Source organism: Amblyomma americanum, chromosome 7 (genome assembly GCF_052857255.1).
Source record: "Amblyomma americanum isolate KBUSLIRL-KWMA chromosome 7, ASM5285725v1, whole genome shotgun sequence".
Taxonomy (NCBI): domain Eukaryota; kingdom Metazoa; phylum Arthropoda; class Arachnida; order Ixodida; family Ixodidae; genus Amblyomma; species Amblyomma americanum.
In genome coordinates, this window is record NC_135503.1 from 127728629 (window position 1) to 127755594 (window position 26966).

General features: G+C 47.8%; 1 protein-coding gene across 3 annotated transcripts in view; it reads right to left on the reverse strand.

The window, feature by feature from the left end:
• LOC144097444 (histone-lysine N-methyltransferase PRDM7-like) overlaps positions 1–26966 on the reverse strand; it is a 57378-nt gene that overhangs the window by 17489 nt on the left and 12923 nt on the right. For 2 of the 3 annotated variants that reach the window (XM_077630163.1, XM_077630161.1), the window contains 3 exons: positions 24940–25035; positions 9654–9730; positions 7037–7192 (listed from right to left, as the gene is read on the reverse strand). In XM_077630163.1, coding sequence (XP_077486289.1) covers positions 7037–7192; positions 9654–9730; positions 24940–25035 — 329 coding nt within the window. The remainder of the gene's footprint in view (positions 1–7036; positions 7193–9653; positions 9731–24939; positions 25036–26966) is intronic. The other variant, XM_077630162.1, reaches the window with a different exon arrangement.

Below are 26966 nucleotides of genomic sequence, written 5' to 3' on the forward strand. Positions count from 1 at the left end.
TCCACGTGTGTACATTAATTATGGAAAGAGAACCCTCACATTTTATGTACCTTCATGTTTCAACAAATTTGAAACCGACTACACCTTCACCTCTGTTCGAAAAATTAAGGCATTTATACGGTCATTTGTGCAGTCAAATGCATGACACCATCAGCTTTTCGCATGCTGCCCTTATCATACAATTCATTCGGAACAATGCTCTTTTTATTACATCTAGTGCTCAAAAGATAATTCAGTTAAAAAAAATGCCCTGCTTGGTTTTTTTTATGTGTATTGAGGAAAATACAATCTTGTTCACAGACTATGCCAGGACTAACACCTTATTTTCAGCCGGTTCTGTATCAGAACGCTGCCTTCACGTCTGTGCAATTTTTTGGTAATTTGTGCTATAATCAGGGAGGCGCCGCTCCCTGTTTGCCACGGCGATGGAAGTGGAGGCTGCTGTGTCTCTATTGGAACCCGGTGGGTCGGCAGCAGCCGCCCAGAGGAAGCGCCTTCACCGCCAGAGTGACTCGAGCAGCCAGGGCACTGTTGTGTACTCGGTGCCAAGTGAAGACTCCTCGTCCTCGGCCGACGACGGTTTCATACCGGTTGTTGGCAAGAAGGCCAAGCGCAGACTGCGTAGACAAGCCGAATCGTCCTCATGGAGTACGTCACCGGTGTCCTCATTAAGAACACCAACGATCATCACGGCGCGAAGTTCCTGAGCGCATACAGCCTTGTTTGTGCCGTTGAACTCAACGGACAACTTGAACCTACTGAACAGGCAAGCCATCTCTATTTATCTGGAGAGCCTCGTACCGGGAGGCATAAAATATGTCAGAATCAAGCCGTTCAAAAACGTCATTGCCATTGATGTTGTGTAGCGAAGTTCACTAGAGAATTTAACCGCAATCACAAAACTCGGTGTACGCCCCCTTATTCTCCAGGACAGCGGCACTACGGCTCGCGTAATCTACAACGTCGACATCGCCATCTGTGATGCAGATTTACCCATGTTGATCAAGCCGGCAACCAACAGCATTTTCACCATTCAAGTTCAGCGGTTAGGAAGAACTACATGCATCAAGCTGACCTTCAAGGGTGACTGCATACCATCGTACGTGAAGGTTGGGCACTTTCGTCATCCAGTTCGACCTTTTGTGCCTAAGCCACTTCAATGCAGGAAGTGCATGAGGATCGGCCACGTGAGCGGCGTCTGCATCAACTCCATCGTGTGCCCGCGATGCTCCGAGTCACACAGCGGTGATGTTTGTCGCGCGACTACCTTGAAGTGCGCCAACTGCCACGGCCCACATGACTCTTCCTCGAAAGTCTGCCCCCGTCTAAAGACCGAGCGGGCGGTACTGAAGCAAATGGTGCGAGACCATTCTACGCACAAACAAGCCGCCGCAAAGGTGCGACGACGTCGTTCGCGCCGCCGAAGGTCGTCAAAGAAAGCAGTCACATTTGACATTAATGCCCCAAACCCAACTGCAGCTTGTCTGCCTCCACCAAAAACCGTACCAAATCAAGGGAGCCCGGCGCTTGGTGAGGCTGAATCAGATGCAACTTGGCCACCACTGCCAAAGCCTTCAACGCCTACTGCGTCAGGGATGTTGGCGCCCTAGGGCAGTGTGCAGCGCCTACGACTGATCCAGCCAACAAGCACGATCAAGGCCATGGCCCACATATGCAAGCGATTGCAATGCTAACGTCACTAATGAATGCCATGCGTGCTCTGCTTTCCAGCCTACGCACGCCAGCAGCAACTAGCGCACTTAAAGTGCTGGACGCGCTACATCCAGTTCTTGCGGCTCTACAGTAGACGGCATCATGGCTCCTTCGGACCTGTCTTTTCAAAAGAAAGTCAAGCAAGCTTTAATTTTCCAATGGAATGCTCGTGGGCTCCAGTCCAGGATTTCCGATTTACGGCACTATGTCTATGAGAATCACTTCCCCATTCTTGTGATTTGTGAAACGAAGACCCCGGCAATTTTGCGAATATCCGGTTACGAGGCATTTTCTTCACCCACGTGCAACAGATCCAGCAAATCCATCGTCTACATTCGACGAAAACTTACATATGTGCAACATTCAGTTCCTCCGAACGAAGACAATCAGTACGTTTGCCTGACAGTGAAGAGCCGAGACCTGACGTTTACGCTACTGGCGGTGTACTTTGCGCCATCAAGTCGTTTCGACGCCAGAAGGTTGAGTGGTTTGATGGCAGCTACACCTGCTCCATGGGTTATTATGGGTGACTTCAATGCTTATCACACCATGTGGGGATGCGTTAGGATGGACGTTAGGGGAAGACAACTTCTGTCCTTCATCTCTGACCATGACCTCCAGTGCCTGATTGACGGAAGTCCGGCCTATATACGAGGGGTGACTTATAGCAGCTGCTTGGACTTGACTTTCGTTCCAAAGTGCCTTAACAACAGCGTCCGGTGGTTTTCGGATGTAGAAACCCATGGTAGCGACCATATCCCAACCTATCTGATTATTACCGGCCATTCCGCATTTCCCACAGCCACGTGTAAGCAGCGCATTGACTGGACAGTTTTTAAATTACTTATGGAAGCTGCTTGCGCAGAGAGCTTCTCTACCGGTCTTGAACAAAAAATTAAGGAGGCCATGGAACACGTCACCTGCCCCTTTAACACTGTCGCTAACTACACCGATTTTGACTTCGAATTGCAGCGACTGCGATCACAACAGCGCAGGGCAGAGCGCAGATACCGACGCACAAAGTCGCGCCTAGACCTAAGAGATGCTAGGCGCATACAGAAGAAGATTCAGCGCTGAATTCAGGCACTGCAAACACAACGGTGGACGACATTTTGCCAAACACTTGATCCACGGAAGCCTTTGTCACGCGTTTGGAGTGTAATTCGGGGTCTTCGCACGTACCCTCAACAGCGCTACCCGTTCAAATCCGTAGCGCTCCACCAAAGGCGCCGTGTGGTTAAGGTAGCCGAAGATTTCTGCGCAAGAATAACAAGCCCTCCGAATCCAGGCGCAACGCTGCACTGCAACAATTTTCCACCCTCACGGGATTCTCGGATGGATGCACTATTCTCCATGGAAGAACTTGATGCTGCGCTGGCTTGTTGTAGAAGGTCATTATCACCAGGGCCCGATGGTGTGACGTACTCCGCACTTGCCAACCTTGGCCAAGAAGCTCGACGGGCTCTTTTGGACACTTATAACAAGTCATGGACTGCTGGCATAGTTCCTCATGATTGGAAAACCAGTCGTCTGGTTCCACTTCTTAAGTCGAGGAAATCACTGCTCGACCTTTCATCATACCGTCCTATTGCACTCGCCAGCTGCGTCGGCTAAGTCATGGAAAGAAGGCTGCTCACACGCGTGGAATGGTACTTGGAGCGATATCAGATTTATCCAACATTCATGTCTGGGTTCCGACGGGGCCGCTCTTCTATCAACAATGTGGTTGAGCTTGTAACGTCGGTGCACCACAGAAAAAGTTTGAAAAGATTGACCGTGGCATTGTTTCTGGATATCAAGGGCGCGTACGACAACGTAACGCATCAGGTCATTTTGGACTCAATGGAAGCTGCTGAGATCGGAGGGCGTACGTTCAGCTGGATACGCAGCTATTTATCAGAGAGGTCGTTTTTTGTCCTGACTGCGGACGGACCAACGTCCTTACACCGAAATTCGCGCGGAGTCCCTCAGGGCGGAGGGCTGAGCCCAGTTCTCTTCAACCTTGCTCTTATCGGCCTGGTCGACGTATTGCCACAATCTGCTCAGATCTCGGTATATGCAGACGACATCTGTATTTGGGCATCAGGGGTCACCCGTCCTCAAGTTCATGCAAGACTTCAAAAAGCGGCATCGATATTGACATCTTATCTTCGCTTGCACGGCCTGAACATTTCGACCGAAAAGTGTTCACTTGTGGTGTTCGCACGCAATATAATGTCACTTTACACCATTCGCATCAATGGCGAAGCCATTCCCTATGAGAGAAGCCACAGATTCCTTGGTGTTGTCATCGACAGGAACCTCTCGTGGAGTGCACATATCTACGACATGAGAGACTAATTTCGATTGTCCACGTCCTCTCCTTCCTCGGGGGGAAGTACTGGGGCGCATCAGTGCGCTCGATGCTACAACTGTACCGTTCCCTATTTCTGGGCTACATGCGGTACAGTCTTTCGATATTCAGTTCCATTAGAAAAAAAAATATCAAAACTCTTCAAAGTGTGCAAGCGCAAGCTCTCCGTATCTGTCTTGGACTGCCTAAATGTGCATCAACAGCAGCAACTGTTTTTGTTGTCCGGGAACATCCTGTTACTACATACATTGCTGTTGACACCATGAGAACACATATTCGGCACCTCACACGGGTTCCCTGTCGTCACCTCGCAACACTCCCAATAATTAGGCCGCGTACTGCATTCGCCAAAGTCATTGAAGCCCATCGCGCATATCTTCCATTGCAGTTCACCACTGCGTCAAGACCGTGCTCACCCTTATGAAGTCTTCATGAACCTCGGGTTCACCTCTATATTCCTGGCATTACGAAGAAAGCTGGTGTATCACTGCCCACTCTCAAACAACTGACATTGAATCACCTGCATTCTTACCACAGTCACCGAATACATATTTACACAGATGGATCAGTTCACTAGACCAGTTCTGCGGGGTCGGTGGTGATACCGGCCAGATCCATCTTCATGAAAGTGAAGACGACTTATCCAACATCTTCCACTGGTGCGGAACTCGCAGCCTTACGGGCTGCGGTAGAGTTCATCAGTCAAGAACCTCCACATGACTGGACGGTTTTCACTGACTCTAAAGCAGCCCTTCAAGTCCTGCAAGCTGCGGTTACGCTGCGGGTCGCAGGAGCAACTTGTTGCTGAGAACCGTCTACTGTACCACGGCACCGTTTCCAAAGGTCATTACATCACTTTTCAATGGCTGCCAGGACACTGTGGTATTAACGATAATCACCAGGCCGATGCGGCTACGCGTTCTGCTCACAACAACGGACTTCCAGTGAGGATCCCAATATCGAGACCTGACGCTGCGTGTGGGCTTCGCCTTTTGGCGCTGGAGCTCACACTTTTAGCGTGGAACACGGGAGAGTTTTGCAACCTCCGCCTCAAGGCACTGGACCCTGAACTGCGCCTTCGTCTTCCACGTAACTTAGAACGTCGCGACGCAACACTGTTATGCCGTTTATGGATCGGTGTTGCATTTACCAATCACTATGCTTTCCGGATGGGGATGGCAGACAGCCCTGCCTGTGAGAGCTGTGGTTGCGAGGAGACCATCGCTCATCTTCTCTGTGAGTGCCCTGCATTTGCGAGTGCAAGACATACACTGTGTTGTGCCCTGGACCGCCTCGAACCTCGCCGATTAACAGAGCAAAAGATCCTCGGTCCATGGCCACAGCAGTCGACTGCCCTCAAGACATAAAAGGCACTCTTTGCCTACTTGAGAGCGACTGGATTGAGTGACAAATTGTGACAGCGTTGTGCGTGTGTGTGTGTGTTATGCCTTTTTTTCCTTCTCTCTTCCTCCTTTTAGTCCCCTAATCCCTCTTCCCCAGTGCAGGGTAGCCAACCGGAACCCCTTTCTGGTTAACATCCCTGCCTTTCCCTCCTCCTCTTTATCTATCTATCTTTATTTTGAGCCTCGCTCCTTTGCGACGTTATGTGTTTATTTCTTTTGAACATTTATGTGCTTTCAATATTATGTTTTCTTTTTTGTTTTTGTGCAAAGTTTTGCCTTGATGCAATCATGCTGTACTGCCCAGCCACGCTCACAAGTATCAGTGCTTAAGCGGCCTGGTTACTATTATGTACAACTGCCTGGAAATAAACTGTTATCACTATTATTACTATAAGTTCTTTTTCTCCTCGTTCCTGATGTATTATGTTTAGGTTTTTGTGCAGTTTCAACGATTTACATTTTTCCTATGGCTACTGCTTTTTCTTTAGATCTGTATTGGGCGCACGTGACGCATTGTTACTACTCTTTATGTACTTTTTGTTGCTCGCGGTGATGTATGTCTTGTCGTTACGATTTACCCTGTATCATTATAATTGTTTTTACTTTTTTGCCTTGTACTGCGCGTTGTATTTAACACATTGTTTCTATCGTACTTAATTCGTTATTTTGCCCCCCTTACTCAATGCCCTTCTGGGCCCTGTATGGTATTTTGAATAAATATTTAAATAAATAAACGAAAGCCACAGCAGGTGGGGACGCGAACTGCCAATCACAAACGCGACCGGTCAGGACGCGATGCCTCCAATTAGCCACCCTCCTGTCACGGCATCCCGCCCGGCCACGTCACACGAACCACGCTGCGCCCATTCGCCGCACAATCACCGTCCAAATTCTTTGTGGAGACTAGTTTAGAAACGATAAAGCTCGTCAGGCGTGCAAAACGCGTTGTCATGCTCCGTCACTCATCGGCTTCAGCGCGGTCCGCAGGTGTGACATGGTCACGGGAGGTATTTGTGCAAGTAGCATCATGGGCGTGTTTCTGCTACAAGCAGCGTGACGCGTTCTCCAGCGGGTACGTCACTAAGAGCAGCGACCAATGATCGAGCACTAGACAATTGCAAAGTTCAGTACGTGTTTGGAAAATAGCGCCGCTGGTGTGCACTTCTTCAAACAATGGTGCAGCCCGGAGCGCAATCTTTTACAAGCCATGTGCCTCAATGAAAGTATTTCTTTTATTTAAGAGTTCTCCGGTTTCCGCTACATGATATTTTTGTACTTTTGAGCATCCTGTGTGTCATATTTTTCTTTTAAATCACTATCTTTTAAAACTATTTGTGAAAAGAAATCCGAGTACCACAGTACACCAGAGAAAAGATAAATTGATGAATATTTGTTTGCGTTTACGTTCATATCTGAGGACAGTAGTATTAGAGTGACCAACCCAGTGCTGTAGAAGCTCCAGGCTACTTTGATAGCATCACAATCAGAGCGCAAAGGCCTTTTGTTTGTACGAGGTGTGTAGAATAAATTGGCATACTTCGAGGGAGCGTCTATTTCTGTCCCTAACCTCCACATTCGAGGGTTTGTAGGGGCCAAAGCAGACTCCTTCTTTGAGCGACGCAAGCGTGAACACTCCCAGCTGGGCCCCTCTGAGCCTGGAGCGCAAGATCCTCAGACCATCCGGCAGACTCTCCTTAGCTCGTTCCAAGCTCTCCACTGACAGCTGCAAAGAAAAGCCCATTCAAAGAAGCTATGCCATCAGGAGTATATTACACCACTTCAGGTGAATAAGCGTCTCGTCGAGGTAGGTACTGACTAGACTGTATTCCAGCCTTGGCTGCTGGCAAAATTAGCGTCAAATAGGTTTCGAGCTTTGAGGCCAATATTTCAGGCGAGATGATAAAGAATAGGTTTTCAGCCTTCTTGAAGACAAGCGATTAGCATTGCCCAAAAACCGTTAGCGAGAATAATTGAATCTTAATCCTTTTCAAACTACGTATTGAAAAAATGAAAATAAAAAAGGCTAAATCGGAGAGCTCCGCTAGCACTAGTTGTGCTTGGTTAAATTTGATCATTAAGGGCTCCGCCTTAGCGAAATGACGCGACAGCCTTAATAGGTTATATGCGGAATTGGTTCTTCTCTACTTTCCATTCATAGGTCCCTGGCAGTCCTCGTACCACTTTTGGCGCCGTGGTACAGCGGTTAAGCGATGTGCCACTGCCCTGCGATGGCAGTTGCTGCCACCGGGGGTGCTGGTGAGATCCAGCTTGCTATTCCCGGCCAATCACTGATTGAACTGCTACCTGCCACGGTGGCCACTTAGCTCAAAATCTGGTGGGCAGGTTGCGATGACGCGGTAAGGTCATATGGCCTAGGCGCCCCACCTAAGGCCAAGGGGGCCACCTAGAGAGCAGGTGGGCCACCAAAGGCAGGTTGCCCACGACTCGACGGGCACACAGAGGGACATCAAAGACAGCGGCTAAGCGGATGAGTGGAAGGACCGGTACTAACGCACTAAAGAATGCACAGGCGTCAATACGACTTTTTCGACCGAGAAATCTCCGTCAGCGATATTGGATGCACATTTCGCTTTTACATTGATCGCCGTCCCGTCGCATCTTTGAATTGCATTTCGCCGTGTACCTGCCACTGCATGAGCTTCTGATGGGTGGAGCCTTCTGGAGGGTTGAATTGGGGAGTCAGTGGTGGGCACAGGTCTTATCGAGGTATAGAGATGTGTGGTGGATGCAGCTTCAAGGTGGAGCTGGGTGGGCAGTGGGCGGGTGCTCGTTTTACCTGTGTGCGTGTCTGAAGCCCCAACCTCCGGCAGATGTTGTTGGCTTCACACACACACACACAGACCACGCGGCTTTTTCGCCAAAAGCAGACTATAGTGCTAAAGCAGCAAGCCTTATAAGCCATTGCAGTTGACAAGCACTTCCTCACCATCAACATGAAGGCGCTTGTATTTATTTTGGATTCCAGTTCGTAGAATTAATAATAATTTATTTCCAACCAAAAGAGATAGAGGAAGCTGCAAGTAACAGCTGCACGAAAATGGCAGCTTGACGAAGCCCGCAGCCCTTTCTACAAGGCGACAGGAAAGTAAATTAACAGTGAAATACACAGACTGGCAAAAAATGGACAAAATCTTAACATGGAGAAAGCAAATAATTGAAAACATTGTAGTACGCGGTACGTAGTATGGCTGAACTCTCGTGTGACGATTGCATTCTCTTTAAATCTGTAACTCACTCCGCGTAATTACACATGCAAGAGAGTTTATCGGCGCGAAACTCCTTTCTGGTGTGGCACAGATCCTCTATGGGGCGTTTCTTCGATTACTCCAGCGGAAAATGAAAGTTCAACGGTTATCGGTTTCTCTTGTTGCTCTTGGTTGTTAGCAGAAGAAACCAATGCGTAAAATACCGAAAGTCTCCGTCCAGCAGGCATAATCACCTAAGCAAATTGTGAAATGGGAGGAAAATATTTCAAGACCCAAGCGCGAAGAGACTGCTGCTACACCGAACAGTCTAAAGGTAAAATCGACACAAAGATTCCAATAAAAATGTGTGCTGTAGCAAGTGACACTAAACATTCATGGATGATTTCAGCTACGAAGTTGCACTAACGATGATGAGAATTATCAGCGATCTCTGCGTTTGCTGGCCGCGTAACCTACCCACAAAAATAAATTTGCGTACTTCTCATGGTTTCACTTTCAGAAATCCGTAAAACCTTAGTTTCAATACCGCCTTACAACTATATTCACAACACAAAGTGAAGAAAGGAGAGATGATCCTCAGGTTGTGTAGCTCACGTTATGACAAGAGGACTTTTCTGCGTCTAGACTTGTCTTGTGCCAGAAGAAGACAAGTCCAGTTGTCAGTACGTTGCCTACGCACCATGCGGATCCCCTCTTCCTGGTTCGGTTTCTTTCCCTTGTCAAGAAAGCGGTCTTCCTGCGCTCTCTTTAGCATGGACTATATAAAAGTGGGATATATTTTGCACACACTGATTATTTAGATTATGCTGATCAGATCTAATTGTGTCTTAGAGCATACTTAACAAGGCTGAATGCTACGGAACGCACCTCAGTTTAACAAGCATTCGGTAGGTCGCGATAAAAGCTCACAATGATAACAGGTTGGACAGGAATTCAAATATTGCATACAACACTTACAGCTGCATCCTTATCATACCCGGATGGTCCGTGGGCGGGGCATTTACCGGTTTGGTCTCGCTGGCACCAAGCGCGAACTGAAATTATGCACATTTTTTTTCTTTTTACCTTTGGGTGGGCCATGTCCACCAGAAAGTGTCGCGGAAAAGAAGATTTATGTGACTAGTTCATACCCAGAAATGCTGCAAAAGCGCAATGTTCAAGAGGAAATATTTTATGAAGGCAATATTTTCATATGGTCATAAGTTTTCACTGTAACAATAAATATATTCGCAAATTCCCCCTCAGCAGGTTTGAATTTTTTTCCTATAATGCTTTTGCTATCTTAAGAAACGGTCCCCGTTGGGTTTCTATCGGAGTCTTGCGAGGATACGACCGAAGGACAAAGTTTAAAAGACTTGGCTACGCCTCGGAAGAATGGAACTTTAATGCTTCTGCAACAGACCTTACAGTATTCCAATATTCAAAAATTGATGGCCAAGAGTCCTGGACTTCTTAGCTGAGTAAATACATCGTGATGCTGTGGTGACAACGGACATGGTAGTCGTTGAAAATCTGGCTGGCGCTGAACTTAATTCAAAGAGCGAAAAAATCCGCAACAACTTTGCCGCGGCGATAGCATCAAGTGCACTAGGCAGCTGTAGGATAAGCTATCCCATGCCTTCTCTCCCACTCGATTTAAAGGAACACAGTGGTCAAATGGAAGTGGACTTTTATCGATAGGGTACCTTCTTCTAATCACAAAAAGACCCACTCGCCCAAAGTACAAGCTAGAAAATACGATACACAGGTGGCACCAGCACCGGCCGATCAAGCATGCAGAGCGCGTGCGCGGAGAGCGATTTCTGGACGCGGATTCGAGGGGCTAGGCTACGCTGATATTCCATTGAAAGCGGTGGAGTACGCCATTTTTTTTTCGGTAAGGGCGCAACGAGTTTGAATCGATTGCGGGAAAATTTTTAAATCCAATTTTTCACCAATAAATGTGTCTCTTGCCGCCGGACAACGCTGACATAGCCAGAAAAACAATTTCTATTGGAAACAATACCTGGACGGAGTTGTCTTCAATGTCCTTCAAAAAGGAATGTGTGTTATTACAATGGGATGCCTGAAACACCGGCAGCAATCTCAGATGTAGTGCAAAATGCCGCAGGTGATGGCGAGAGTTCCAGAGCAGTCATGGGGCGAAAAACGAGGCGCATAAGAAACAATCATGCCAAAGACATCCAGGAACATGCGCATGCTACTAGACAGTCTACTGCAGCAGCAGGGGTAAATTAGCGGCATAATTTCGAGACACGGTTGCAAGAATAGCGGACTATGCGTAGTGCATAGGGGCCTCTTTAGCTCTGCCAACGATAAACCCTGCATACGGTTATGCCCCACACTGCCGAAATCAAGGCAAATTGAAGCACTCGGGTGTAGGCTAGTATGAGAGGGGGGGGGGACTTCTGTTGCACACACCTATCTAAAAGCACGTCCCAGAGAACCTCTCAAGTGCTATAACCTTTATAAGCAAACGCGCAACGAATATAAGATATTTGGTTCAGGAGGTTGACTAGAGAGGAAATAGTATTCGGTACTCCTCCGCTAATATTCATATCGCAACGACAGCGCCATCATCCGGACCTACATAGTACGCACCTTCGTGGGTCGCCATTAGCGCCAATAGGAATTTTCCGGAAAACGCACCCCACAAAGCTTATGGCACAAGGATACACGGCGCCGTAGTGATGCAGAAAAGCATTCTTGTGTACACCCTGACCTTTCAGCGTACCCGTATACGGCCCGTTAACTCGAGAGGGAAAGAGTGGCTTCGGGTACTGCTATTTTTATCACACGATGTGCTTCCGTCTCCTGCATCCTTCCCCGCACTTGCTGGGTGGACTTGCGTCCAATACCCGCAACCGATTCCCTTACACCCGGTTTTGCAGTGACAGCTGTTGAGGGCCCGCTCTCCCGGTTTCGCGTCGTGGTCGTAGTAGTGGTAGTAGTAGGCGTAACAGAACGGTGGTTACGACGGGGAAGGAGAGAAATTACCATGCAAAGATGAGGGTATTGTTAGATCTCAGGAAAGCGTAACCGGAAGGTGTTTACCGTCGAAGGAGGCGATGCAGGGTCTCCATGGAAGAAAGAGGGTATGGGGAGATCAGGGGAATGCCAACCCTAGGGTGGTTGCCATGGAAACCACCTGGAAGCTAGTAACCGTGAAAAGGTGGGGACAGGACGCTTACCATAGAACGACAGTATGACGACCGCGGCAGAGTGTGAAACTGAAAGGTGGTTGCCACGGGAATTCCACCAGATTACGGTGAAAAAAGGGGGAGGATAGTTACCACACCCGTCGCGGTGGCTCAGTGGTTAGGGCGCTCGGCTACTGAGCCGGAGCAACCGGCTCGAACCCAACCGCGGCGTCTGCGTTTCGATGGAGGCAAAACGCAAAAGGCGCCCGTGGGCTGTGCGATGGCAGTGCACGTCAAAGATGCCCAGCTGGTCGAAATTATTCTGGAGCACTCCACTACCGCGCCTCTTTCTTCCTTTCTTCTCTCACCCCATCCTTCAACCCTTACATTACGGTGCGATTTGGGCGTCCACAAAGATAAGTGAGACAGTTACTGCGCCTTTTCCTTTCCTTAGAAACTAATTTCGATTTTCATAGCTACATGGAAGGAGGAGCGTATCTCGACGGCGGAGAAAAATGTAAAACCGGCAGGAGGATGCCACAGGAAGAACCCAGAGGGTGGACGGAGTATAGGTTCTGACGCGGGTGGATGAATGTGCAGCCTTCCTTCGGAGGAAGAAGACGACGAAGACGTTGTACGATCTCCTGTCACCTGAGCTCTGTTCATCTACCTAATTTTCCTTAATTTGCCTAGTTTTATTTGAATATTCGAGGACGGCAGCATCTTCAAGGCGGTACTGTCCCTATGGGAAGAGTACGGCTGCTCCGGCGCCGGCAAGACTAAAGGGACCACGCCATTCAAAGGAGGCTGGCTCGGAAGAGGCGGCCATGGCTTCCCAGGCTGTGGAGCGACCAGAGCATACACACAACCACCCGTCCAGCGAGACCTCATTGCTTAGTGTGGATGAGTCAACGATCGTGGACGGTGACGAGTCAGTGGCCGATATGGCTGACGTGGACAACGAGGGCTTCAAGTTGGTGAGTCATCGCAAGCAACGAACGGTCGAGATTCCGGTAGTGGTTGAGCCCACAGAAAAAGGGGTTGATTTAAGAGAGAAGAATCCCATCTTACTTTTCGCGGCCATTCAATCACTGCTGGGATCAGCTCCGATTCGAAGTCGGTTCACCATGCACGGGGCTCTTCAGCTGGATGTCTCGACGGAAGAGCAGGTTGACAAGCTCCTGCAGAGCTCTCAGATTTTTGGCATCACCGTTAACGTGCGGTTGCCCCATTCCTACATGAAGAACACTTGTGTTATTAAGGGCGTACCAAAGTGGTACTTAGAACGCGACCTTCTTGATTATCTGAAACCACAAGGTGTACTGCACGTGACACGACTTGTGCGTCGTGTGGAGTCTCCAAGAAAAGAATGGGCTGCGAAACCTACCAACTCTATCGTGTTGACATTCGCTCCCAACTCAGAGCGCCCCAAAAAAATTGATCTGGGATTCACAAAACACGCAGTTGCAGATTTCACTGAAGCTCCTCCACGGTGTTTTAGATGCCAACGGTTTGGGTACGTGGCAAAGTTTGCACAAAGGATCGATGCTGTAAGCGTTGCGGAGGCGACCACGACTCTAAAACCTGCAAGGCAGATTTGGCTTGCGCCAATTGCGGTGGTGATCATCCAGCGGGTTTCGGAGGCTGCCCCTTCCGTGTGAGCGCTCTGCACCGTCGGATATCTTTTATTGCTGGTCCAAAAACCCCACCGACTGAGATGCCTGTCCCAGGATTAGACGAGTTCCCAGTGTTGGAGTCTGATGTTGTTGCGTTGCCCAACTATGTCCCTAAGAGACCTGAGCCCAGCAAGACTCCAAAGCCCAGTGCGCGCGAGTCGGCTGTTCGATCTCTAGCAAAAAGTGTCCATGTTCCTGAGCGGCCGGATCATAATCAGACTCCACGGCAACGGGGACCCTCATATGCACAAGTGACAAAAAAACCAGCTACTGCGGCCAAGAGTGTGTCCCCGTCGGCATCTTTTGTCGGTGTAGTAAGTGAGTGCGTTGCGCAAAATAAGGAGCTCAAAAATCAAGGTATGTCTGAACTTCATGTTTTGTTTGGGGCCCTGCGTTCACATGTTCCAGAGATGGCGCCTGGTAGCCTGAAGAACTTCCTACAGCTGGTGCTTTGTTTTGAGTTCCTAATTACAACCTTTGCAGCAAACTTCCTTGCGATCTAAAATGGATTGTGTTAAACCTCGTGGATCTCATATGCCCCAAAAAGTGCCGTTTATATTGCAGTGGAACTGCGCTGGGATTTTAAGTTGGTTAGCTGAACTAAAACTATTCTTGAAAGAGACTTGTGTTCCAGTATTGGCCCTGTCAGAAGCTTGCTTGCCAAGCGGGAGATGTTTGACTGGATATGTCGCCCATAAAGACTGCAGCATAAAGTCATTTCCTGCAGGAAGTGCTGCGCTTTACATAAGAAGGGAACTTCCACATGTTTCTCTAAGCGTTGTCGATCTTTGCACGGATGACATTGGGATAGCGGCTGTGAGAATACAGCTCGGCTCTCGAACCCTTTCTATTGCATCCGTGTACATGTCTCCGCGGAAGAAGGTAGCATTGGATTTGTTTCTACAGCAGCTTGCGACCGCTGCCCAGCTGCTAGAATCATCTGCGGTGATTTCAACGCCCATCATGCCATCTGGGGTGACAGGGACACGGATTCTCGTGGACGCAAACTCGTAGAGGTTCTTGACAGTTTGGACCTGTGTGTTGCCAATGACGGAAGCCCTACTTTCTTCCGGCCTCCAGCCTCAGCGACAGCTATAGATCTGACACTGCATTCATCTGACGTCCGCGTGAGTTGGCCAACAGCGCCTGACCACATGGGAAGTTATCACTGTCCGATGTTTGTGTTTTCTGCCGACTTTCGTATGCATGGTCCTAAAATTAGCAATGTGGTCAACTGGGACAAGAACAGAGAGCACCTAGAACGTGTTTCTGGTGATGTTGTAGACAAAATGATTTCTAGTAAGCTAGCAGCAACTACGGCGGTCGTTACCTGATCATTTTCCGGCCCCAGATTTAAAGCTCAGGAACCTTTGCGCAGCGAGAAGAAGGGCGGAGCGCCAACTCGTGCGGAAGAAGAACAACAGGCAACTGAAGACGACCTTCAATAGGCTGAATTCTGCTATTAGACGGCACACGAACAAGCTGTACAGGTCGCAATGGGCCTCATTCTGCGCTAGTTTGACTGTGTTCTCACCGATGACGAGAATATGGCGAGTTATTGGCAGCCTTGCTGGAGAATCTCGCCCTTCGAAGCCTTTTGAAGCTCTTGCAATACGCAAGGAAAAACCTATCGCGTCCTTGGCAGAGGAATTTGCAGACGCACTCGTACGCGCCGCTGATTCTGGAATAGATATATATATACACCACCTGCTTCCTCCAGGTCTATCATGGACGTCCCGTTCACGCTTCGTGAGCTTCAGACTGCGCTCAGTGGCCTGCGGCGCCGGTGTGCACCAGTTCCCAACGGCATCACCAATCAAATGCTGAATTATCTGCCCTTGCAACTTAGAAAGGAGCTCCTCAACTTCATCAATCGAGTTTGGGAGACTGGCGATGTTCCTCTGTCATGGAAGGTGGCCCATGTAATTCCAGTACTGAAGCCTGGCAAAGACATGACATACCTTGCCTCGTATCGCCCTGTGTCATTGACCTCTTGTGTAGCTAAGTTGATGGAGAAGCTGGTAAATGAACGCTTATCGTAGTGGCTTGAGGACAGCAAGGCACTGCCAACATGTATGACAGGATTCCGCTGAGGTCTTAGTGCCCAAAATAGCGTCTTAGACTTGGTCAGTAACATTGAACATCAGAGAGCTTACGGCCTTTCCACCTTAGCTATTTTTCTTGACGTTGCGAAAGCTTACTACAGCGTGCTTCACAGCTCAATTCTAAACAGTATGCAAGACATGGGCATAATGGGCCATATGTTAAGATTCATTTGCAAGTTTATAAGTGATCGCGCGGTCCGTGTACGGTTAGGGAGTACGTTAAGCACCGAAAGGGTTGTATCACGAGGTGTGCCTCAAGGAAGTGTTCTTTCCCCCGCGCTCTTTAACGTCCTAATGGCTGGCCTTCCCGATTCGTTGAAAAAGAGTTGCAGGCAAGTGCGTATGTCACTTTATGCTGACGACATCTGTATTTGGATTACTGGCTACCAACACAAGCGATTAGCCCTGATAGCTAGACAGGCTCTACTTTCGGCACAAGCTTTCCTTCAAGGTGTGGGGTTGTCTCTGTCAGTAGAAAATCCGGCTTTGTTCTGTTTCCACTACCGAACCTATTATCCTTTCTTCTTTCACTCCCTCCTTTATCCCTTCCCTTACGGCGTGGTTCAGGTGTCCAACGATATATGAGACAGATACTGCGCCATTTACTTCCCCCCCCCCCAAAAAAAACCAAATATTCTGTTTCCAGGTGTAGGAAGATGTCAAGCGCGGTTGAAGATAGACCTTGGTCACTCTTGCATCCGTTCAACCGCATTCAACCACACGAGTTTCTTGGGCGTCATTATTAACTCCCGTCTACAGTGGCGAAAAGCTGTAGACGCGATTGTTTCATCTATATCTTCTTGTCTCAATGTGATCCGTAGAATTGCACGTGAGCAATGGGGAAACCATCCTTCTTCAATGGTCAAACTTCATGAAGCGCTGGTGGTCAGTCGCATAATGTATCAATTACCTTTAATTTCCCCCTCAGCATCACAACTTGAACGTCTCGAAGTTGTCCACAGAAAGGGCCTAAGAAGAGCCATTGGAGTTCCCCAGGCGGCTGCGAATAAGGCAGTACTTCATGAGTCCCCATCGAAACCTCTTAGCCTTATCTCTTCTCAGAGGCTACTAATGCATCTTGACCGCCTAGGAGAGACGGTAGCTGGGCGATCCCTTCTCCAGCGGCTCTGCAAGAGATATTAGTCGAAGGCTTACTTGGCACTCAATACTCTTAGTTCTTTAGGCATTAATGTCCGAAGGCAAAGGAAACGGTTGAAACCCCTCTGGTCTTTTCCTACCCTCGACTGTAAGGTCACAATTCCCCATGTGAGCGCAAGGCGCAGCTCTCCTTTGGCAGCAACGCGTTCGCTTGTTCTTGAACACTTGGAAACAGAGTATGCCTGCCATCTTCAAATTTTCACGGATGGTTCTGTGGACAAGGTCAAACAAGCTAGCGCAGCGGCGTTTTACATTCCTTCTTTGGACTGTAAGTGGTCCGTACGCTGTACTGCTGTCGTATCCCCCACAACGACTGTAAGTGTTGCTATTGAGGCGGCTTTACGGAAATTAGGGTCTTGTCCGGCTCAGCCTGTTGTCATCCCGATTCAAAATCTGCCCTTCAGAGGTTAGAGCGCGGATTCCCCACTGACGCCTTGTGTATAAGCTCTCTGCGCTTGGTGCAGAATCTGCACAGCAGAGGCTTTACTATAAATTTCCAATGGCTGCCCTCTCACATAGGAGTCAACGGTAATGAGGTGGCAGACAGTCTTGCACATAAAGCTCTCTCAAGGATTCCATCAAAAAAAGTACCTCAAGATGGAAAAAAGTCTCTGCAGGACAACGGTGCTCGATCACTTCAGTACCCTGTGGAGTGCATCCCACAAGCCATGTGTGACCAAGGGACTGAGAAGATTTCAGGCGACCCTTCTACATCGAATTCGCACGGCCTCTGCTCGCACTCCTGCATGGATGCATAAGACCGGCACAGCATCGTCTCCGTTCTGCTCTTTATGTGGTGTGTGCGGGGATATCGAATATTATATTATGTACTGCCCAGAGTACAACGCGGAAAGGCATGTGATGTTCGCTTCCTTCAAGAAGACAGGAACCTGTCACAGCACTGTTCAGGACATTGTCTACCCGAGTGGAAACCAGACATGCAGAAGGGAGGCTGCACGCCTTCTTTTAACATTTCTGCAGAACACGGATCTTGTTTCTAAATGATGACAGCAGGAACGGACTATGGCCTACTGTGATGGAATGTGTGTGTACATGGTGTATTCCGGGGTGGACTGTGAGTGAATATACTGTGAGTGAATGTGTGTATGGATTGTGGCACTACAATGGCCTATATTCTACTGTGACTGAATATGTGCATAGATGGTGACTTCTGGAGTGGACTGTGATGTGGACTGTGTGGATTGATTGTGTGCATAGATGGTGACTACGGGAGAGAATGTGTGCTATTATAAGAGACTGTGCGCATAGCGGTGTAGATGCGAGAGGCTTCAGGACATTGTTTATATAGAAGGGACGCTACGGTGGAGCAATTGCCGGCAGATAACGCAAGGCTAACCCCACCTTTAGCATTCAACACCTCAACTCAACTCAGCCTGCCTTCCTTCCTTCCTTCCTTCCTTCCTTCCTTCCTTCCTTCCTTCCTTCCTTCCTTTTTTCCTTCCTTCCTTCCTTCCTTCCTTCCTTCTTTCCTTCCTTCCTTCCTTTTTTCTGCCGCCGCTGTAGATAAGTTGTTATGGTGCTTGGCTGCACCCCCCCCCCCCCAGAAAAAAAGACACGGGTTCTATTGTGGACGCGGCGGTTGAATTTCGAATCAGGCGAAATTTTAGAGGCCTGTGTACTATGCGATATCAGTGCAAGTTAAAGAACCCCAGGTGGTCGAAATTTCCGGAGCTCTTCACTGCAGCGTCCCTCACAGTCTGAGTCGCTTTGGAACGTTAAACTCCCATAAACCATCCTTTTTTTTTGCTTTCCTTTGTATCCGTATGGCTGCGCATGGGTGAATGCCAGTGAGTAATTACTACCTTATTTAAAATCTACTCCACCGCGTGGGATTCTCCTAAAATTTGACGAACCTGAGGGCTAGTCACAGTCACAAGAACAACCCGGCCGGTAGCTACCGTGTAAGGGTAAGGGTCAAGAGAGAAGCGAGAAGAGAAGCGGAAATCGCCGGGCGGCGTGGGTGCGCCGGACGCTAATCTCGCGTTGAAGTGGTTGTGTGAACCAAGTGGTGATGGATACCGGAGATCAGACATGGAATAGAAAACCAAGTGTGAGAGGGAGTGAAGTGTAAAGAAGTGCAAAGAATGTGTGTTTTGTGTGTTTAATAAAGGTGGATGTGAAGAAATGTGCGTACCATGCATGGAGAAATCTGCCGTGTCATGGAAAGAGAACTTGAAGTCTAATACTACTCATTTCCGTCGGAACAGCGCACTGATCATAGCATTTTTTTTTCAGGGGGGAGGGAAGGGGGTGTTGAAGGCTAGCATCTGCAGCGGCGATTTTTTGAATCACAGTGCACTAACAATAGTGTCCGGTGTACCGCTATAACACCGGTATTTTCTCGCGGCCCCTTTCAATTAGCCCTGAAATACTCAGGACATTTTTAATAGGGGAGCAATTACTCATTGTAATGAAGAGAACATTACACATATGTGTAACCGTATTACAACGTCGACTCGCCCTAACCTTTGTGCCTCAGTGCGTCTCGAAGTTGTGCTTTTAACAGGTCAGGTATGGGTATCTGGCGCATTGTAATACTGCTTGCACATGTTCATGAACTTGATGATTCTTATTATAAGTTGGAAAGCTAAACAAAACATTTAAAATTCCATTGCTGAGTGGTGAAAATGCCTTGCTAATTTACGCGGACTTGCAGAGGGTATATCGCTTACATCCTAAGTCGTCGAGTGCTCTGTAAGGTTTCACTCTCGCGCACACGGCATGGGTGGAAAAATTCATACACATTAGCTAATATCATCAACGATCTCATTTTGAAAGGCATAGATATGATAGCTTTAAGTAAGCGATATATTTGGCTTATTTCTAGGTATGTTCCGGCAGGCGATAAAAATAGCTATGAGATCCCCAGTAGTCGTACTAGGTGATATAAGCCACTAGCCCTACTTAGGGCTATAATTACGAATAAAAAAAAGGGGAGACACTTCACTGAAATATCGGCCAGAAAAGCAATTCCACTGATCCCAGACCATGACCACACTACTTGAACCAGGAATATTGGAAGTAGGTATACATGCCCGCGTCTCACAGTTGTCACAAATTCAACCAAACACAGAGTGGCGAAATTTTCATAAAAATATAAGCAGCTTCCACGATACAGCTGAAACCTACTTTTTGAGCATAACGATTCCGAGGTTTAAATGGAGAACAATAATTATAGACCGGAATACAATCGTAAAATATCGAAGAAAAAAACGCCACACGATATTACGGACATCAGCCACTGACTGAATTGACAACAGACGTTAAGAAATTTACCAAAGCCACCCAAACTAGTGCTGACACCTCGCAGCAGATAATCTCTCTTACATCTATGGGAAGCCCGACTCTTTAAACGATGGCAAAGTTAACAAAACTCTAAAACTAAGCATGACAAACTTCACAGCAGAGGCCGAGGAATATGCGAGCGATCTGGTCTGGAAAACTGGGTACCAAACGTGCGAAGACACGCAATGAAGATTAGGATTGTCCAAAATATGGTGCCTACCCATATGCTTGATTGATCGCATTATTAGTCGAAATAAACGATCGCAAAACTCAACCAAAACCCTACATAAATTCTAGGGCACAGATGAGCACTCCTATTAAGGACGGATATATTACCAAAGCTGAACGTACAATGCATCGCGATTACAAAGCAGAGGCAAACCAGCAATGAGACACTGATTTCACAGAGGGGAAAATTAAAGCCGCTCTTATGTAATTCAGACAGAACACGTCGCCCGGTCCCGACAAGATAACAAGTAACACGCTAGCGAATCGGGATGATGAGTCACTCATCTTCATAACTCAATTTATAAACTAATTCTGAAAACAAGGGTGTATTCGTCGGAAGTGGAAAATGGCAGAAATGATATTCACCCCCCTAAACGCAGATATCGCTGACCTCCTGAGAAGGCGAACACATGGGGCATGTCGTGCTCAACAGGCTGACTGACGGTCGCTGATTTATTGGCTGCCTGGCTGAGTATCGCTGATTTATTGGCTGCCTGGCTGCCTGACTGTCGCTGAATTATTGACTGACCGTTGATTATCTATTGGCGGGCTTACTGGCTGACTGTCGCTTATTTATTAACTGAGTGCCGCCGATTTATTGGCTGGCTGACTATCACTGATTTATTGGCTGACTGGCTGGCTGACTGTCGCTGAATTATTGACTGACTTGCTTATCTATTGTCTGGCTGGCTGACTGTCGCTGATTTATTGGCTGGCTGGCTGGCGGGTTTACTGTCGCTTATTAACTGACTGCCGCTGATTTATTGGCTGGCTGGCTGACTACCGCTAATTTATTGGCTGACTGGCTGGCTGACTGTTGCTGATTTTTTGGCTGGCTGACTGTCTCTGAATTATTGACTGACCGTTGCTGATCTATTCGCAGGCTATCTGACTGTCGCTGATTCATTGGCTGGCTGACTGTCGCTTATTTATTAACTGACCGCCGCTGATTTATTGCCTGGATGGCTGACTATCGCTGATTTTTTGACTGTATGACTGTCGCTGGATTATTGAACGACCGTTGCTGACCTATTCGCTGGCTGACTGGCTGGATGACTGTCGCTGATTTATTAACTGACTGTTCCTTATATATTGTTTGGCTGGCTGACTGTCGCTTATTAACTGACTGCAGCTGATTTATTGGCTGGCTGGCTGACTATCACTGATTTATTGGCTGGCTGACTGGCTGGGTTACTGTCGCTGAATAACTGACTGTTGCTTATCTATTTTCTGGCTGGCTGACTATCGCTAATTTATTGGCTGACTGGCTGGCTGACTGTTGCTGATTTTTTGGCTGGCTGACTGTCGCTGGATTATTGACTCACCATTGTTGACTTATTGGCTGGCTGACTGGCTGGCTGACTGTCGCTGAATTATTGACTGACTGTTGCTTAATCTATTGTCTGGCTGGCTGACTGTCGCTGATTTATTGGCTGGCTGGCTGGTTGACTGTCGCTTATTTATTAACTGACTGCCGCTGATTTCTTGGCTGGCTGGCTGACTATCGCTAATTTATTGGCTGATTGGCTGGCTGACTGTTGCTGATTTTTTGGCTGGCTGACTGTCTCTGAATTATTGACTGACCGTTGCTGATCTATTCGCTGGCTGTCTGGCTGTCACTGATTTATTGGCTGTCTGGCTGACTGTCGCTTGTTTATTAACTGACAACCACTAATTTATTGCCTGGCTGGCTGATTATCGCTGATTTATTGGCTGACTGACTGGCTGAGTGTCGCTGATTTTTTGACTGGCTGACTCTCGCTGAATCATTGATTGACCGTTGCTGATGTATTGGCTGGCTGGCTGACTGTCCCGGATTTATTGGCTGACTGGCTGGCTGACTGTGGGCCGATTTTTTGGCTGGCTGACCGTCGCTGAATTATTGACTTACCTTTTCTCGTCTATTGGCTGCCTGGCTGACTCTCGCTGATTTATTGGCTGACTGGCTGGCTGACTGTCGCTGAATTACTGACTGACCGTTGCTGATCTATTGGCTTTCTGGCTTACTGTCGCTTATTTATTAACTGACTGCCGCTGATTTATTGGCTGACTGGCTGGCTGACTGTGGGCTGATTTTTTTGCTGGCTGACTGTCGCTGAATTATTGACTGACCGTTGCTGGTCTATTGGCTGGCTGGCTGACTTATCGCTGATTTATTGGCTGACTGGCTGGCTGACTGTCGCTGTTATTGACTGACTGTTGCTGATTTATTGGCTGGCTGGCTTTTCTTTGCGTCAGCCTTGGCAAACTGAGACTCTAGGCGTTGCAGGAAGTGCGTAAAGAGCAGCGCGGCTATCGCAATAAGAGAACAGGGAAACCGGCTCAGAAGGGAAAGAGGCGAACGAATGGGTGCGGGTGAACTATTGATAGTTAAAAATATCGAACAAAATTTTCGGAGTCTGCCCGTGCAACCTGAGACAGTCTGTGCTGCGGGAGGTAGTGAGCCGCTTTTATTTTCTTGCTTCAATCATGCGATGCGGCCCCAAAGTAAGAATAGAAGGATCATTTTTGAACGATTCCTTTCGTTTTCGCTTAATATAGTTCTCTTCGAAGGGTCGTTCCCCTGGCGGCGTCAGCCACAGAGGATCAGGCCATGCTGCTAGTGACCGAGACACGGCCGTTATGCTAGTCACCTGCTTAAACGCATGCCTCGACCAGGGCACACCGGCTGGTGGGAGGCGACGAATGAAAGAGCCCGCCTTGGGAGCTTTGTCGGTTCTAGTCGCGTTCCACCAAGGCTACTGCGTGGTGGCTGTGCCAAGGTCTATGGCTGTGCAACCAAATGGCGATTTCTGCGAGTCGGCCGTGCAGCGTTCTAGCCATGCTTGTGATTGGGTGTTTTGCTTCCCAACGTTGCCTTGGTGTCCTTACGATTGACGTCGCAACCAAGTGAAACAACGAAAATAAAATGAAATGTTTAGGGTTCCTTTCCACGCTGCCATTTCTGGGCACTTACGCTTCGCGGTGCGAGATTTAAGTGTATCTGTATGTGTGTGCGTGTGTGTGTGTGGCCGGGAACGGGGGGGGGGGGGGTATGTAGAGGCTGCGCGGCCGTACGTGAAAAATTCACGCAATTGACTGTTCTTTGGATGCGCAACGACCATTATAGTAATTGACCGTGCACCTAAGCAGATCCGTCGCCGCAAACGAAAGCCCGCTGTTGGTGGACAACAAAAATGGTTCCGAGGAAATTCAAGGACCCGTGGTCGACCGCTAAATGCGGGAGTAGACCGTAATTTCCCTTGCCTATCACGACCATTCCTACCCCACCGACAGCGCCAATAGGGGGAGAATAAGCTTAATCCACAAAAGAGTGGTAAACGGGGCGACCTTTAAGGGCTTAATTTTAAATTCAAAACACAACGGTTTGCAGCCTACGGCATTCATTACGCGGTACGAAAAGACAAAATGTTTTGAGCGCCCGATAAGTGATCCTCCCTTGCGCCTCTGCACTCGCAGCGAAAAGAAAAATTTAACTCTGAAACGGCAACACGACAGTGTTGAAGAAATACGATGAGGCTATTCATGACCGAATGGAGCACTCTCTCGTCAAAGAGCAGTTGTAGGCTACAGTGCGAACGCCTGTGCGGTGCGGCCACATTCTACATGCTGTGAATATACGCAAATATGAAGCTTGCAATCAATTTTTAGCAATTGAGAACACGCAGGATATTAAAATAAAAGCGCAGCCTCTTAATGCATCTTTAGCAGCCCGTAACGAAGCCATGTAATGGAAATAAAATTTCCTTTCACTTTATGAGTATTGCTGCGCCTATGCATCCTAGCAAGCCTCAGTGCAGTTGCATTTGGATGCTTGGATGCATGATTACCATGACGACTAACGCCATCATGATCATCATAATCAGCCTACCTATGTCCACTGCTCGACAAAGGCGTCTCCCATATCCCTGCCATTATCCCTGGCCTGAGCCAGTCTGAGCCATTTCTCATCCCCACAAAGTTCCTAATCTACTCACAATACGACAGTCGTTGTTCGACGGAGAGAACGTAAGCGTAGCAGGGGGCGGCAGGGAGTAGATTAGGAAGTTTGAAGGCACATGCTGCCGCAGCTGCTGCAGCTAGGTGGGCTTATTGGATCTGAGCAGAAGAGGCCTTTGCATTGCGGTGGACGTGGCTGGGCTGATGACGCTCATGAGGATGATATGGATGTTCGGAATGTGGCTTGAACATCAGGCCGGTGCCCTTCAAGAAAGATTATTTAGCCTTTAGACTGTGCATACACTTTTGTCTGTAAAGCCTATAGACTTTCTTTAGACAAATCCTATAGACTAGTTTATAGGGAATACAAATCCTATCGACAGTCCATAGACAATCTACAGATTTATGGCCACGCACTTTTATTACACATTTTTTGATAGACAGTCTATAGACTGCAAACTAACAAAAGGAAACATCTATAGGAAGGCAATAGGGCCTATAATAAATGTGTAGATCATTTCCATAAGGGTATGTGACACTGCATCCATGCGATTCGTGTACGGAATACATGGACATGGCACGTGATAAAGAAACGGCAGAGTATATGGAAGACAGCGCTGGCTGAACCGCTTCGTGGTTTACACTTGCTATTGCCGTAGCTCCTTTGGATAGCTGCATGGCGCCCACTTACCTGCACGCCGCATACCAGAAACCTGGTTGGAGCCTATGGTCTTTCTCTTTCGCTTCGTAGGCTTGGAACCATCCGACGACGAGCTGGATTCGGAGTCTGCATAGCATAGATGACACGGTGCTGAAGCAATCCCCTTGAAGGGTCTGAGATAAAATACTTGAGCCAATATTACGTCTGAACAGTTACAAGAGGAGGCAGGAAAGCAGTAAGAAACTCAAGGAAACATCTCATTTTGTCATTTAGAAAACAAAAGCTCCAAAAATGAAACGAAAACAGCAAAGAAGATATTTTTGTGTACCATGCAGCAGTTAAAGTGCAATAGCGCATTAAGACCCGTGTTTTAAAGAGGGGTGAGTGAGCCTCTCCCAATACAAAAGAAAACTGCCTCAGCTCTCCCAAAAGCCACTATTTCGTCTAAGCACTTACAGTTTGTTTCATGCTTTGAGGTGCATCTAAACTTGCGTTGTATGCACTGAATAAGAGAGATGTCTGAAGAGAATCCCTTTTCAACTAAACAAAGTCGCTTTGTAGTGGATACGTCCAACGAATACCGATGTTTTTAAAACGGTTCTGTGTTAGCGCATGCCACTGGTACGTGAGCGAAGAGCGGAGTAGCATCGGTCGGCCAAAATTTTCAGCGAACATGTAAGCGCTGCATTAACCGATCAAGGACTAGACTTTGCAGCAAGAATATTGCGAATTCGAACCTGATTTTTGCACATCCTTTGTCTACGACTCGCGAAAACGGCCCAGTAGGCAAACGCTACCGGAAGGCCAAGGTTCTTTAAGGGAGCCTGAATATTGAGCGAATTTTATTCCTGCATATTTGCGCCCCGCTTAGTAGCCTCCGCACGGAGTGTTCGATACAAGCAGGATGGCTGTAGTGCAGCCAGCCTCTGCGGCCGACAAGAATGGAGGGTAATAGGATCGGAGAAGAGCCACATTATTCCTGGCCCCGGAGCACACTATGGATTCTTCAACCACACAAGCTTATTGTCTTCACAAGTGAAAAAGATAGAAAAATTGCCTAGGGTCTTACGTAATGCGAGTAGAAACGATCAGATAGTCGGGTGTCATATTTACTTATAAGTTAAGCTCGGACGTTCATATAAATAACATGTGTGAAAAAGCGCTCAAATAACTTGGGTTTGTTCGCAGGAAACTGCTATTAGCGCCTTTTCAGATACAATTAGTAGCTCTTAGCATGTTCATCAGATCAATCCTTCAGTATGGCAACAATTTTCGAAGCCCTCAACAATTATACCTGAGCAAAAACTAGAAAAAGAAAAAAAAGACACTTCGCTACGAGCATAAGCACGTATTCCTTACCTTGGCATGTCATTGGAGTAGCATGCTACGCTAACAACAAGGCAGAGATCTCCTGCATTCATTAAAGTCTCTCCTCCTCCTTGCCATGTCCGTAACACGTCCCTTCGATGAAATCTGTTTTTCTTCTTTGAGCGGCGAAATCGAAACTAACAGAAATGAATATATTAAAGCACTTTGACATTGTTCTAGGCTTTTAACTCACTAAAAGTGCCTCAGGCCGTTTTTCGCTCGATGCGAGGCATGCAAGTTCTCTTTTTCTTTAGCCATTAAAAGTACGGAATAGTCTCGTTCGCGCGTTCATGGGAGACGTCTACCTTGACCTGTTCTTAAAGAACTTGTAATCAAAGCAAAATATCCAATAAAATGTTACTGAGAAGACGGCAGTTGACTCACAGACAGCGTTCACCTTTTCAATGCCTTTCGATTGGCGCGTTCACTTTCGTATAAGCACACCACCGTACTCCTCCCAAGTGTTGTTGATGTGGCGAGCGGAGTGCAAACCACAGTGCGTATTTGCGCTGCTCATTGACGCGCGTTTTGAAAATTCTCTGAGTGTTATTTTTTTCGTTCTCATTCCTTCTTGTCACGATCCACTGCACTGCAGTGCGCATGTTCCCCATTCTAGTGTGTCGAACCACGTTCCACTTAGTTTTCACTCTCGTGTTAGATCCTCCTAAGCATGGGTTGCAGTATCCCAA